This window comes from Brachyhypopomus gauderio, unplaced genomic scaffold (assembly GCF_052324685.1).
Source record: "Brachyhypopomus gauderio isolate BG-103 unplaced genomic scaffold, BGAUD_0.2 sc54, whole genome shotgun sequence".
NCBI classification, from domain to species: domain Eukaryota; kingdom Metazoa; phylum Chordata; class Actinopteri; order Gymnotiformes; family Hypopomidae; genus Brachyhypopomus; species Brachyhypopomus gauderio.
The window spans coordinates 246,891-261,039 of record NW_027506878.1 but is presented as its reverse complement, the minus strand read 5'-3'; the positions used below and the strand labels follow the sequence as shown (position 1 = coordinate 261,039).

Below are 14,149 nucleotides of genomic sequence, written 5' to 3'. Positions count from 1 at the left end.
GGTTTCATTTCCTACTGCACTAAGACCAAGATTTTTATTCAATAATGTGACTTACCATGTGAGTCTCAGTGTTTTTATAACCCTCAATCAGGTAGAGGATTCCAAGTGCACCAGAGATATAGAGATTTGCAGTTTCAGTTGTTCCAGTATTGTTGAATGTCCTCAGGAGGTTCTTGAGTTCAGGGATCTCTGCATATGTTCAGATTAGAGAATACCACACAGACTAATGATCAATGTCTTTTTTCATAAACCTTAATATATCTGGAAGAATATATCGTTTACCTGTGTCCTCTGGTGTCAAAATTGGATTTTCTTTTGTGAACTCTTTAGAACTCACAGTGAACACGGAAAGGAAGGTGTCATCACAATTGAAATGTTTCTAGAGCAGGGATAAGAGTAAAGTATACTTTAAATACGTGATGTTTGTGTTAAATGTTAGTGGTCTTTAATACTATCATTGAACATTTAATGTCTCTTGACTGACTGTGCCAAGTGGGGCTACTGACAGAATATTTGTGGAATTCATTGGAAGTTCCATAAAGTCTGAGGAAAGAGGTCTAGGGCACCTGGGAAGTTGTAATATTGGGAAAGGAGTGTTGGACACAGGATGCAAGTACAAGTGGATTATTGTCCATAGTGATACCACGAACAAACAAAGGGAGCAGGAGACCAAAACAGAAAACTAAAGACACTTGGAATAAACTACAGAAACTATGGAATAAACAAACTGACATGACTGAAAACATGAAGTAGCAGTACCAAAGTAGCAGTATCAATATCAAATAGTGATTTAATGAAATGAAGAACAAGACAGAAAACAGGTAAGATGAAAAACCAGGCCAGGTATGAGCAAACACCCAAAAGTAAAGCACATGGCAAATGAAGCACTTAGTGAAGCACGGGGTGAGCATTTATTGCTAGACTGTTACATATTCATTATTCATTAATGATATTCAATAATTTATCAAATCAAATCAAGGTTTATTTGTATAGCGCTTTTAACAACTCAAGTTGTCACAAAGCAGCTTTACAGGATTTATGGCTTACTTACATAAATTAACTCTGTAAATTTAAAATACAGTACTAACTATACTATACAACAAAGATTACTATACATTTACATTTATGCCATTTGGCAGACGCCCTTATCCAGAGCGACTTACATTTTTTATCTCTTTTTTTTTATATACAAGTGAGCAATTGAGGGTTAAGGGTCTTGCTCAGGGGCACCTCAGTCATGGCCTCAGGTCTGGGAATCAAACCCACGACCCTCCGGTCACAAGACCAGTTCCCTAACCACCAGACCATGACTGCCCTCATATTATATAATATGAAGTCTTATATACTTACCAGAAATTATTTATTTTTAAATGTTACAATAACGTGTATTTTGTTTTATCATCAATGTATAATGGCAAAATTAAAATGGGTCCAAAAACCAAATGTGAGATTGGTATCTCTATCTGTATTTTTTAATACAATAAACAATGGAAGAAAACTACCTTTATTGTGTCTTGTTGGTTAAATAACTTCCTCACTCTTTCCTTAGCCATTTTATTTCTGTGTTTTATACATGCAGAGTCTCTCTTACTGCTGTATTGAGGGTCCTGTAAGGTAGAAACATTTTGTTTATGTTTGTTATACTACATTTGACTCATGCTAACACTGTCAATGCTAGCTTTAAATTAAAAGCTATTTATTTATATATTTGTTTGCTTAAAAAAATAAAAAATCATTATTACCTCTGATGTAATATGAAGGTCTTCATCTTTGAGCTTGGCAGATCTACATTTCAAAAATATATTTGTCAGATTAAAATGGCAGTGAAAAAAACTGATTTTAATTCAGCTAATTCTGGAGATTTATTCATATGTCAAATAATGCAGAATCCCACATTTGATGGACTTCAGTGAAGTGTGCAGCAAACACATTTTTAGTTGCTTTATAATGGAACAGGAATGATAAGTGTGCCAAATGTTTTCCAATTTCTCTCCATCATGTGAATAGTAGCAGATTGTCACATATGGCTCCGTCCTCCTCCTGTTTTGTTGTTGTGTTTTAGTTCTGCCATGTTACCTCTGTACCTTGTCTCCGCCTTTGATTATCGTTTTCAGCTGTGTCTTGTTTAGTTACCCATTTGGTCTGTCATGTATTTGAATCCCTGTGTTTGCCAGTCCTGTTTGTCAATTATTGTGAATTCATGTATTACTGTTGGTCACTCTGTCATTTGCCTGGTTGTCAGTGTTTGTATTCTAAGTGCCTAGCTTGGTTGTCATTGTTTCCTAGAGTAATTAGTCCTTGTTGTCACGTAGGGCTACGCCCCCCTCTCCTTACTGTCACTCCGGTGTCTCTGTTCCCCGTGTCTGTGTTGTTCCTTGCCCATTAGCCCCGCCCTGCTTGTCTGTTGCCCTGGTTTCCCTCTGTCTGCCATGCCCGTGTCGTTATTGTCCTCACCTGTATATTGCTTCTCCGTTGTTTTGCCGTGCTTGGTTCATAGTGGATCGCCGTTCTCTAGTGGTTCGTTGTTCTATTGTAAGTTATTGTGCTCTGTGTTTCCCTGCCTCGTTCGTGTCCTTCAGTGTTTTTGTCATGCCCATGTACTTGTCTCACTTGTGTGGCTCTCCGGTTATGACTCCTGCCTGTTACGACTTCGATTATGGAATTCCCTATAATAAATCTCGCTCTTCAGTGCTTGTGTCCGTCCCCTCGCTCCGCAGCGCGTGCTGCGTTACACTTGTGTTTGGTGTCTTACTTATGTTTGTGCTCCATGTCCGTATTTCCTGGTGTTCCCCCATTGTGTTATTTGTAATGTTTAGCTTCATGTTGGTTTAGTTCTCCCCATGTCTGTATTCTCCGCTAGCTCCGTACCCTGTATCTATATTGTCTGGTAATTGTTTATTTATCATTGCTTTGGTTAGGGTTTACGTTCTTTGATATTGTCTTACTTGTGTCTTTTCCATGAATTATCCTTATTAAATATGTGAACTGCACTTGCATCTTGCCCCTGTCCACTCCACGTTACATAGATATAGGAACTACAACATTATGAGAACAATAAACTATTGTTAACCTCATGTAGTCCTGGGAGATGTCATCAGTCTTGGTGCAGATGAATGAGATACTACTGCACTCGCCACCTTGTGCCATGTCTCTTACACTGTTGGACAGAAGATTCCAGGCCTCCTTCTCAGAAACAGCACGATTTATTTCACTTACAATCCACACGGTAGAACAATCTCTCAGTTTCTGTAGAGCATCAAAGTATATTAGATAAAGGTGATGAGAATGAGTAAGCATAATGTAATGAGCTGTCAATTAATAGTATGTGTCATGGTTGGCTCCGCCTCCTTCTGTCAATCTTTTGTTTAGTTCTTCCTCTGTCTGTTTTGTTCCCTCCTGCTTTTTCTCGGCCTGCCTCTTGTTAAGTTTCGTCACTTGTTCCGAATTTGTGTGCTTTTATTGTGAAATTCCCGGGTTGTGTCTGACTTCACAACCCACCCTGGTGCTCTGCCCCCTCATCATGGTTTTCAGGTGTGTCTTGTTTGATTCTAAGTTCAGTCTTTTAAGACCTGTGTTTTGCCATTTGCTTTGTCGGTCATTGTATTTGTATTGTAAGTACTGGCTCTGTGTTTCTGTATTATTTCGTGTTATGGTTCCTTTGGTGTTAGTTTAAAGTTCTAGTAACTTTGTTCACTGTTAACGTTGAACTCTAGGTCTGTACCTATGACTCAAACATAGGATTTGCCCATAATAAATCTAACTTCTCTCAGCGAATGCGTCCGTCTCAATCTAGTGTATGAGATTCTGATGCCTTGGCATCGTGCTTCAACTTTGTTATATATAAACTTTTCAGTAGATTCTAAAATGAGCAGCAATACTCACCGATCTCCACATCTGATCTCTGGTCTTGTTGCAGTCTCCAGTTCCAGGGAGATCCACTAACACAACATGCTCCAGAAAATCTTGGCAGTTTGGAATCTTGATGGTTACACTCTTCACTACTGGCCAGTAACATCCTCCAGGGCTCGAATCATCATGCTGAACATAACGAACTATCATATCTGAGATATCTGAAGCCTGATAATGGTGCACAAAATGCATATGAACAGAAGGAAAGATGCTCAATACTAGGTAAGATTTTGCTTTTAGGCAAAAAGAGTAAAAAAATCAAACAAACTAATCAAACAATTCTTTGTCAACTCACATTGTTGCATGTAATTGATTTGGTTGTGGATTTGAGAAACTCTGGAATTTCTGAGAACCTTTCGGGTTTCATGAGGTCTTCTTTGGTCAGAGAAACACCTTCCTCTCCATACAATGCTGTAACCTTCTCTCTTGCTGTTTTGACCATTTCATTGTCCTTATCATCAGAAAAAACTTTCAAAAGTTTCTCAAGTTCATCTTCCCAATTCTGAAGATTAATAGGACATTTTAGAAAATTATGATTGGATAGACATAATAGCAGTTTATGTGAACAAAGGAAAACTATTATTTGTTACATTATAGAGCAGTAAAAATAGTTTCCCTCATATCCACTGAGACAAATATTGTTGTACCTGTTTTGAGAGGAATTCAATCTCGGCTTTGTAGTTGGAGTCTGTCACATTGGCTTCCACCTGTATGATGACTGACGTACAAGCACCAAAGGATCCTGAAGGCAGCAGGTTACTTTCCCCCAGAACAGCGTTGATCAGTGAGCTCTTACCAGCCCCTGTCCTTCCAAACACTCCCACAGTCGTTTTCTTTAAGTCTTTATCCAATTCATGAATACTTTCCCTATGCACAAAAATACATAAAAAATCATGTTTGTACAAAGCTTTAATACAGTCCTTGCCATTTCTGCTAATAAAATGCTATTACTATTGTACCTGATATATTGAATGAGGAGCTTAGTGGAGCTGTTTTGAAATTCTTCGAGTTTAGAATGAACATTTCTCATGATTTCTTTGGCCTGCAATATTTTTTTCCTCTCTTGCAAAGACAGAAATAAAAATATTAGTAACACAAAACATTATCAAATTTAAAATGACTATCAATATAAGAGTGAGACTGATGTATGGTAACTGTGTTGATCGGAGCAGTTTTTGCTGTATTAGGCTTGCGTTTTGAAACTATTCTTAGTTGTTTTCCAGTTGGTTCCTAATTTATTTACTATGCCAAATCCCACTAAATAGCTAATCTCAGCCTATTGTATGACAACCATCAGTGGAGGGTGTGGTGAAAACACACTTCCTCTGAGATATTCCTTCTATGAAATGCTGTCTGCACTACAACACACTTGGGGGACAGTGCTGACTGTCAACACACACAGACTGCTAGTAGTATCACAGTCAATGACAGGGGCAGAGAAATGCTGCAGTTTCCAGCACAGACAGGACCACCAGTTTGACTACCGCACATCCTGGCCTGCCTTATGTTGTCTTGTGCAGGAGCGGAAAAGCCATGCATAGTGATAATCATCAGCTGTGTCCATAGTGTGTGTGTAAATATCCACAAGAGATGATTTGAGCGTAATTTCCGATAACTCTTATGGCTGATGCTACACACTTAAGGCTGCCAATTTTATGCATGCGTGAGACATTTTAGCCAACTTATATTTAGCAACTTTTCAGACCCTTTCTTTTAAATTGACTAGTGACAAATCTAGCGACTTTTTGTGGTGTTGTTGGAGACTCTGAAATGAACACTCTTCAGTTACTGTCCTCAGGGAGCAGTGGGTGCTGCTGTGAGCCCCACAACACTCACAGTCAGAGTAGACCCATACCGCTCCACGCCCACATTGCACATGAACTGTGCATGCCCAAAGTTTATTGGAGAGGATACATGGACATACTGCCTGTATTGTAAGGCTGATTTATCACTCTGCCAAAGTGTCTCTTTTAAAGCCACTTTGCCAGTCCCAAGCCCGGATAAAGGAGGAGCGTTGAAGGTAAAATAGCAGTTCCTGCTAACTGTTACTCTTATGCTAAGATTTAACAACATGGCAAAAAACTGATTCATGTAATTTACATAAAAATTATTTATACAAAGCATTAAAGTAGTGAAGTTATTTTGATAAGTGACTGCCTATTTCAAAGGCAACATATTTAGGATTTTTTTACTCACTTTTTTGCTCACACAACGTTATTGTTGTATTATGCAATTTATGCAATGTATTATGCAAATACACTTTTTATGATAGGTTTTTAGTCATTTCGGATTTTTTACGGCTGCCGTATCCTCCTAAGATTGTTAAGTAGCTAGCTGTATAATTTACCTTAAGTAGCTACTGGCTAGCAAATGTTATAGCTTGCGGACTCCATTTTATGAAAATGAAATGATGCTGATGTCTGTTACAGTAGTGTTAAGTACAAGCCCCTAAACTGTTAGGTTTCTGAAATCATCTCTAGACATAGATCATAGCCATCAGGGTCTAGTTCAGACATGGGCAAACTATGGCCCGCGGGCCACATGCTTAAGCTTTTTAATCAACTTGTCAAAATTATAGTAAAAAACTCATTCATTTCCCCTTTTCACCCTTTCCCCTCAATACCCTCGTTTCCCCAATAGATGGCGCACTAATCCAGACATAGTGACCTCTGTTGGAGTGTAACTTTGGAGTGTAGCTGCCATTTTTGCCCTTCGTTAAAAATGAGCGGACCAAAGAAAAAAAAAATGGACACTGAGTGCTGAGTGTTTAAAAAGGGGTGGAAAACAAATATTTTTTCACTGATGTCCGATCAGTGGCTGTATGTCTGATATACCAAGAAACGGTTGCAGTTTTCAAGAGTACAATATCAGCCGTCACTTTACTATGCATCATGTAAACTATGAGCAGTCAACAGAAGGACGAGCAGCTACTGCTCAGAGCATGGCAATTTCTCTACTGTGTTATGAAAAAAATGCATATGGAAAGTTTGGAGGAGCGTCTTTTAATTAGGCGCAATGTGTGCATTTACACACAGCAGGGTTACTGTAGCTTAATTAACACGCCGTACATCGCTCTCAAATTAAAGAGCCCTTTCTAGTTTCTGCTGCAGGCAGGATATTTAATGCAGTCTGTCTCTCAGGACAATCCGTCCATGATTTTATGGGGTTTAAAACAATTAGAAATTATTGAGCTTGAGTATTTCGTTAGGTAATATGTTTTAATGTTGAAAGTGTTCCATTGATCTTTTTCCAGTAAATGTTGATTTCATTAACTTTGCACCTTCAATTGAAATGTATAAAAATAATAAAATAAAGTGCATGCGTCCAAATGCTCCTGACCCGGCCCCTCTGTCAAATTTTAGAACACAAGAAGGAAGAGAAGTTCTAACTAAGGAGCAGACACACAGGTAAAGGGGTGAACAACATGGCAGATTGATCTGATAGAGGGTCAGAGACAATGAATTACCTTACAAGTAGTACTTTTAGTTTAGGATGCGGCTTCGCCATAGCTATCACTACATTGGTAACTAAAAATTCAACATTTATTTAGCTTTGGTAAATGTTATTATATGTACTATCTAATTGTAAAAAAATCCCAGTGAGCTGGGATAACCAACATATCTTACGCATGCGTAAAATTGGCAGCCTTAAACATGCTGCATCTGCTGTAAGACTTATTGGAAATGACATTCAATTACACACATAAGTAGTCCAAATTGGGTTTCCGGTTCAAATGGCCCACCTGCGTTTAAGTTCTAGTTTACTTCATGGCTGCACTAGCATTCCCAATCTAGAATGTGCACTACAAAAAATGTGGAGTGAAGTTTACTTAAAAAAACCTACTACACGTTTTACACACAGAAATACTAAGTAAATTTAACATAGCAATTTTTAAAGTAAAATTTACTTGCATCTCCTTACAGTTTTTATTAGTATTACCAAAGTAATATTTACCACTGAAAGCAAGTAAATTTAACAAAGCATATATTCAAGTAATATTTACTCATAATTGTCAGTGTATTTAACTACAAATGTTTCAGTAAATGTTACTTTGCAACACGTTATGTACATGAATTATACACCAGCTCAAACAAGCAGTGCATCAATATCGCAGGAGAGAAAAACTTTTCACTCTTACAAACACCTATATAAGGCACAACCTCACTCACCTCTAAATTCTAGCTACTAGACACGGTAACGGTGCCTTAGATGAACTCAAGTGGCATTCTGGGTAAGTGAATGCCCCGCCCCCTACTAAACAACAATAACTTCAGCAGCTAAACTACATTACTAAGACGTTAACACGGCGAAGCCTTTCCAACAACACACTTGAATCTAAAGCACATTCAAATTATTTTATCTTCACTGTTAATACTTTAATGGCGACCATCTTTATTTCTGAACGTAAATTCCTAATCCCAGTTAGCATAAGTTACTTCTGCCAGGCAGGTAAATAACCCGAACTGGAAATAAACTAACATTGACTCAGTTAAGCTAATCGGTTGGTTCATTAACATGGCAGTCTCCTCTCACATTTTAACATAACGTTTACTTAAAAAGTGAAACATGCATGTTAATCGTGTAGGTTAAATCTCCGCTGTGCTCTGCTGAAAAATGTTTGACTTGCTGATGTCACTGCGCATGCGTGGATCCTGCAAGTGACCTTTTACTTGCTGTTTTCAGTTTAGCTTCTCACAAAAAGAAAAAATTACAAAAACGTTGTAAATTTTACTTTGCTATTTAGACTAACATTTACAAATGTATTTGAAGACAAACAATTACAAAGAAACACCAAGTATTGCATATAATTTTATGTGAAATTCTTGATTATTCTTTTAGATAGTACTTAAATAAACTTAGTTATATTTATTAGTCAACTTTATTTAAAGTCAAAAAATCATTTTTTACAGTGTGGGTAGCCTGGAACATCACAACTATATTATATGCAGTACCAGTAGTGGCCACAAGATATCATTTTAGATAATACATTTCACCCTTTTCAAATTTATTTTGTCGACACAAACCATACTGTGATCAGGCCCGTAGCCAGCATTGTGATGGGGGGGGATCTTTTCCCCCAAAAGTGGACTTCATTTGGCTCTCTACTCCAATGCCCCCTAAATACACGAGCGCACTTCAAACCTTTTATTTTAAACTAGGGGTGGGCATAGATTAATTTTTTAAATCTAGATTAATCTCACTGAAATCTTGAAATTAATCTAGATTCATCTATATTAAAATGGCTCATATGCGTGCTACCCAAGTAATGACTAAAAGTCAGTTTTTGAGACTGGGGAAGTGAGACTGTTTCTTAACACAGAGGGTGCATTAAACTAGGGGCTCATCTCCTGTTTCCAAAATGCATCAATGACTGCTTGAGAGAGCTGTTTTACTTTGATACTTCAAGAAAAAAAAACATGCTCAATAAAATGTAGGCTACTCCTGTTCAATGGTTTATTCAGTTAAACATGAATTTGTAAGCCTACATACTGTACATTAAAAGGGGTTGATAACATGTTTATTCAGCTAAACATGATATTTGAAATGTAAGCCAACATTTAGTACATTTAATTTGGGGGGGACTTTTTCAAAAGCCGGTTTTGGTCCTCTGCAGTTTTAACGGTTAAAAAAGAAATATTTAATTAGCGAAGATTCTAGCGCTAGGACCATGCAGAAAACGACCGCTACGAGCTCCGCTCCGGTAACACTTCACGTTCCTAAAAATGAATTTTCCATGAAGCAAACCTGGCGACTTCGTGGCTGTATCCATGTAAACACACATACGATTAGTAATTCACAGGTTTGAAAACTCGTTCTCGCCCCTACTGTGCAATTTGATTAGGAATACAGCCGAGCTAAACTATCAAGTTGAAAGTCATCATAGTTTGCTAACCCATTTTGACCCAGTTCCCAACCCAACTTTAAGAATAGATTAACGGCGATAATTTTTATATCGCCCGATAAGAGTATCAAATTAACGAACACTGTTAACGCCACCACTAATTTAAACATATTATTAATTTTAAGCAAGGTTGCCAACTTTTCAAAATCACTAGTGAGATTAGATGGGGGGGGGGGGGTCGAACGAACCCTTCGATCCCCCCTGGCTACGGGCCTGGTGATATTAAGTTCAGTAAAGTTCACACACTGCAGACAGACTCCTCATGTAGTTCCACACTGAGTGTTGTTATTTTGCCGACTCGTGTGCAGGAAATAAACTAGCATCTTCATTCAGAACTGAGCACAGTTAAGCAGACCAGTAACTACTGATACTTAAACTAATACTTGCTAATACTTTAAAAGGAGCAGTCTGTCTTAAAAGTGGTATATATACAAAGAATCCCAGTAACTGTTTTAAATCATATTGTAAGCATGTTCATATGCTCTGTGTTTGCTCTGTGTTTCATTCCATATAAATGTAAAATGTAAATCCTACCATTACTCATCGTCTCTGGGCTAGGACACTGCTGTTTGTGTCTTTTTGTTGTTTCATGTGAATTAAAAGGTATGTCTTCACATGGCCTTTTGCTCCCTGTTAATGAGAATCAATATGAACACATTTCCAAAAAAACTCAATCCTTTAAATACAATAAAAAATACCATATATAATTACCTCTGTAACTCATTTGTAGTTATCCTAAGGAAAAAAGAGGAATAATACAAATGACAACAGAACAAAATGGAATTTACTTGAGATCACTGGTTTAAACTCATAGCACACTACAAATGGGTGTGGTATCTATTAAGACAGTGGTTCCCAAAGTGGGGGGCGCGCCCCCTAGGTGGGGCGCGGAGCTATTGCAGGGGGGGCGCGGAGCTTGAAAGTAAAACGTGCACATGCATCAATATTAGGGATGCATCGATTCCGATATTAATATCTGAAAAAATTCTAGATCGGGTATCGGGGACAATGTGACCGATCCATAAAAACAGATCTATTCACTCTAATTCTATGCTTGTATTGCTTGCTTTTCGGAGTTAGTTCAACCTTAATATTCGCGCTGGTGGTATTCCACTTAGTCCGTTTATTTGCTGGTTGACCAAAATAAACCTGGGCTCCAGCAATACTTCACTGTTCATACATGAACTGGTGAGTTGTCCAAAGCTCATTTAATGCATTACTTACAGAAATAAAATAAAGAGCAGTGGTCTGACTCGGTCTACGGCAGAAAGCTAAAAAAACAATATTCCATACGCGCGCTCAACTCGCTCCCTTAAAGAGACAGTACACATATTTCTGGCCGTTACATGCTTTGTGCTCTGCGTGATGTCTGCGCTTGCAAACTAGCTGCATAGGTATTGCTGTTTCTCTTATTTCATTTTTAATTATATTTATAATTCTTGAACTATTTAAAAGGTTTCTTGCAGTTTATTTTTTTCATGTTTGACCAAAGTTGTGAACCTATTGTTTTTGTAAGTTTCAGGTTCTTTGGTATTATTTATTTTACATTCAATGTTATATTCGTAATTGCACTGACTGAACAAATGCAAGTTGTGTTGTTTTTACATGTTTTATGTGTGTTTAAGTGTGCTTTACTGGTGCAGAGTTTTCAATAAACTTGTAATTCAGTATGTCTGTGTTTTTAAAAAAATGTTTAAAGTCAATTCAGCAGTTTTACTCTATCAGATCGGTATCGGCAGAGGCGGTCTTTGCATAGAGGCGTGGCTAGGCAACTGCCTTGGGCCCCTCCCACTGCAGCCCACTGTAGGGGCCCCCTGATTAGCTGACTTATTTCTCGCATATTAATGTTGATGGGCCCCCTACCTAATTTCGCCTTGAGCCCCCAAATTGCTAAGTCCGCCACTGGGTATCGGATCAGTATCGGCCGATACGAAGCCTCAGATATCTGAATCAGTATCGGAAGTGAAAAACGTGAATCGGTGCATCCCTAGTCATCATGGGGGGGGTGGGGTGATAGGGGGGCGCAAAAATATTCTTATCTACTAAAGGGGGGCACGGCAGAAAAAGTTTGGGAACCACTGTATTAAGAAGTCACGTGTCTGGGTAAAGCCAGTTTACCTGAACCTGGCTGTCTAACTGGATTATCAAACCTTTGTTTGATAGCCTATCAAACCTTTTGTGTGTTACAGGGTTACCTCTGGTTTCCTCCCAGTAGGTGTCTTCATGCTTATTTGATCTAAGTAATAGGAATCCTTCTGTTTAAACACAATACTAACTGTGGTGATACTGCCTTTGGTTTGGCTGATGTAGCAGGAATCAACCTTGGCTAAGTTTCTGACATGAGTCGCAGCAATGACAATTCACTAACGAGGGACATGATCTTTGGAGATATTTTGGCCTAAAAGTGGGCAAAAAAGACAAGGCCCAAAGGGATGCAATACAGTTTAGCCAAACATGTCAGGCAAACATCCCAACTTTGGAAAGTCTTTGGAAAGAATTCAAATTGCATCAGATCACTCCTCTGAATAGACCACTCCTCTGTTATGTTCATGAAACAGAAATTAAAAAGTTGTAAAAGTTTGTGTTTGACCTTAAGCACAAACATGACAATTGAGAGAGTTTCACGTTTCAAAGGAAATTGATGACATGGTGTAAGTAATGAAACAAGCTTTTTGTCCTAACAGTGACGGGGCTGACACTTTGACCACTCTGTAGACTGACTAGAGTCCATTTCAGTGGCCAAATGAAAGTGTTACATTCAAATCTGAGCTAAACTTCTCTTTAGTGCCTTTTAGTACTACTGGACATTTGTTTCACAAACATGGGCTAAACATATTCAGTATAATATTACACACATAGCACAGGTGATGGGACCTGAAAGAGACACCTATACATATGAGGAGCATAACCCCCTCCACCCCCTATACGGTTGAACCTGTATGTAAAGGCCACTACACACACAGCAGCAAAGTTGAACAGTACTGTGCTGCTGAGACAATGATACAGACCACACATTGAACACTATTGTGTCAACACTGACATTAACAATATTAACGAATTGGGACATACAAAGTAAAAACCTGGTCAGCAAACAAACAGCAGCAACGTTTGAAGAAGAAAGTTTTAAACAGCTTGTTGAAACAAACACAACTGAGCTACTTACCGTATATATAGTTGTGTTGAATGGATGAACAGTTGTAACAGCTATATAAATGGTGATATGCGGGTTGCTGGACTAATCTAAAACTCATAGGACACTCCAAATGGGTGCGGGATCTATTAAGAAGTCACCTGTCTGGGTAAACACTTTGTTCAGATTTGTTTATTTAGTGAAGACCTCACTCTTAGACCCTATTATAAAACTGGTTTGCATATTGATTGTGTGTATATTTAAGTGCTAATGTGGGTTAACACCTTAAAGCCAGAGCCCTGCCTACAATCCTTAAGTTTCATTTTCCTGTCATCACCATTTACACAGAAAAAGCCAGTTTACCTGAACCTGCTTGTCTAACTGGATTATCAAACCTTTCCCTACAATGCAGTGTAATGTAAAATGAGGAAACAAAAACAAAATAAAGTTTTTTGTGTTACTGTGGTTACCTTTGGTTTCTTCCAAATAAGTATCTTCATGCTTATTTGATCTAGGTAATAGGAATCCGTCTGTTTAAACACAATACTAACTGTGGTGATGCTGCCTTTGGATTGGCTGATGTAGCAGGAATCAACCTTGACTAAGTTTCTGACATGAGGGTTTTTTCAGAGAGCATTTTCAGAGTTCTGATACAGTTCAGTGTAACTGGGTTCAATTAAGGGCCACTAATGGCCTTGAGATCTCCTATCTGGGGTACATCGAATTCGATCTTAAGGTGTTGGGAAAAGCGTTACTTGGTTAGGGAATTTTGGGGGTTAAAGAGTCCGTTTGCTTAGAGCCTTGGGGCATAAAGGTGGGGTTGCCTGTGCTTTTGGGTATGAACATATGTGGTGATTTAGGCATAAACACAAGGTGTTGCTTTGTTTTAGGCCATGTTTTCAGCCCCAGAGCGATCCGCTTGACAGAAGTGAAGGGAAGTGTTGGTTGCCTTGCATGACAACCATGGACCACTAACCTGATTCAACAACTGTGTTATTGGCCCTTAATATTGTGCAATAGTGCCAGGAGTGCTCGCATTGTATGGTACATTCATGGGGAGGTTAGTTGACTCCCGGCCTTTGGACATCGCTGCAATAGATTTTACTGTCTTGGAATGATCTAGTGATGAGAGGAAGAATGTTTTAGTGATAATGTATGTACTTTTTAAATTGACACAAGCCTGACAACCCCGGATCAGAGGCTAATGT

At 38.4% G+C, this 14,149-nt stretch overlaps 1 protein-coding gene across 1 annotated transcript; it reads right to left on the bottom strand.

Moving 5' to 3' along the window:
- Positions 1-557: 557 nt before the first annotated feature.
- Positions 558-13,092, bottom strand: LOC143488703 (nuclear GTPase SLIP-GC-like). The gene is made up of 11 exons (XM_076987553.1): positions 12,975-13,092; positions 10,523-10,546; positions 10,346-10,441; positions 4,869-4,971; positions 4,557-4,776; positions 4,205-4,411; positions 3,883-4,077; positions 3,071-3,246; positions 1,743-1,785; positions 1,503-1,607; positions 558-566 (listed from the first exon to the last, which is right to left on the bottom strand). The coding sequence occupies exons 2-11, from the start codon at positions 10,533-10,535 to the stop codon at positions 558-560; spliced, it is 1,167 nt and encodes a 388-aa protein (XP_076843668.1). The 5' UTR covers positions 10,536-10,546; positions 12,975-13,092.
- Between the last annotated feature and the right edge of the window lie 1,057 nt (positions 13,093-14,149).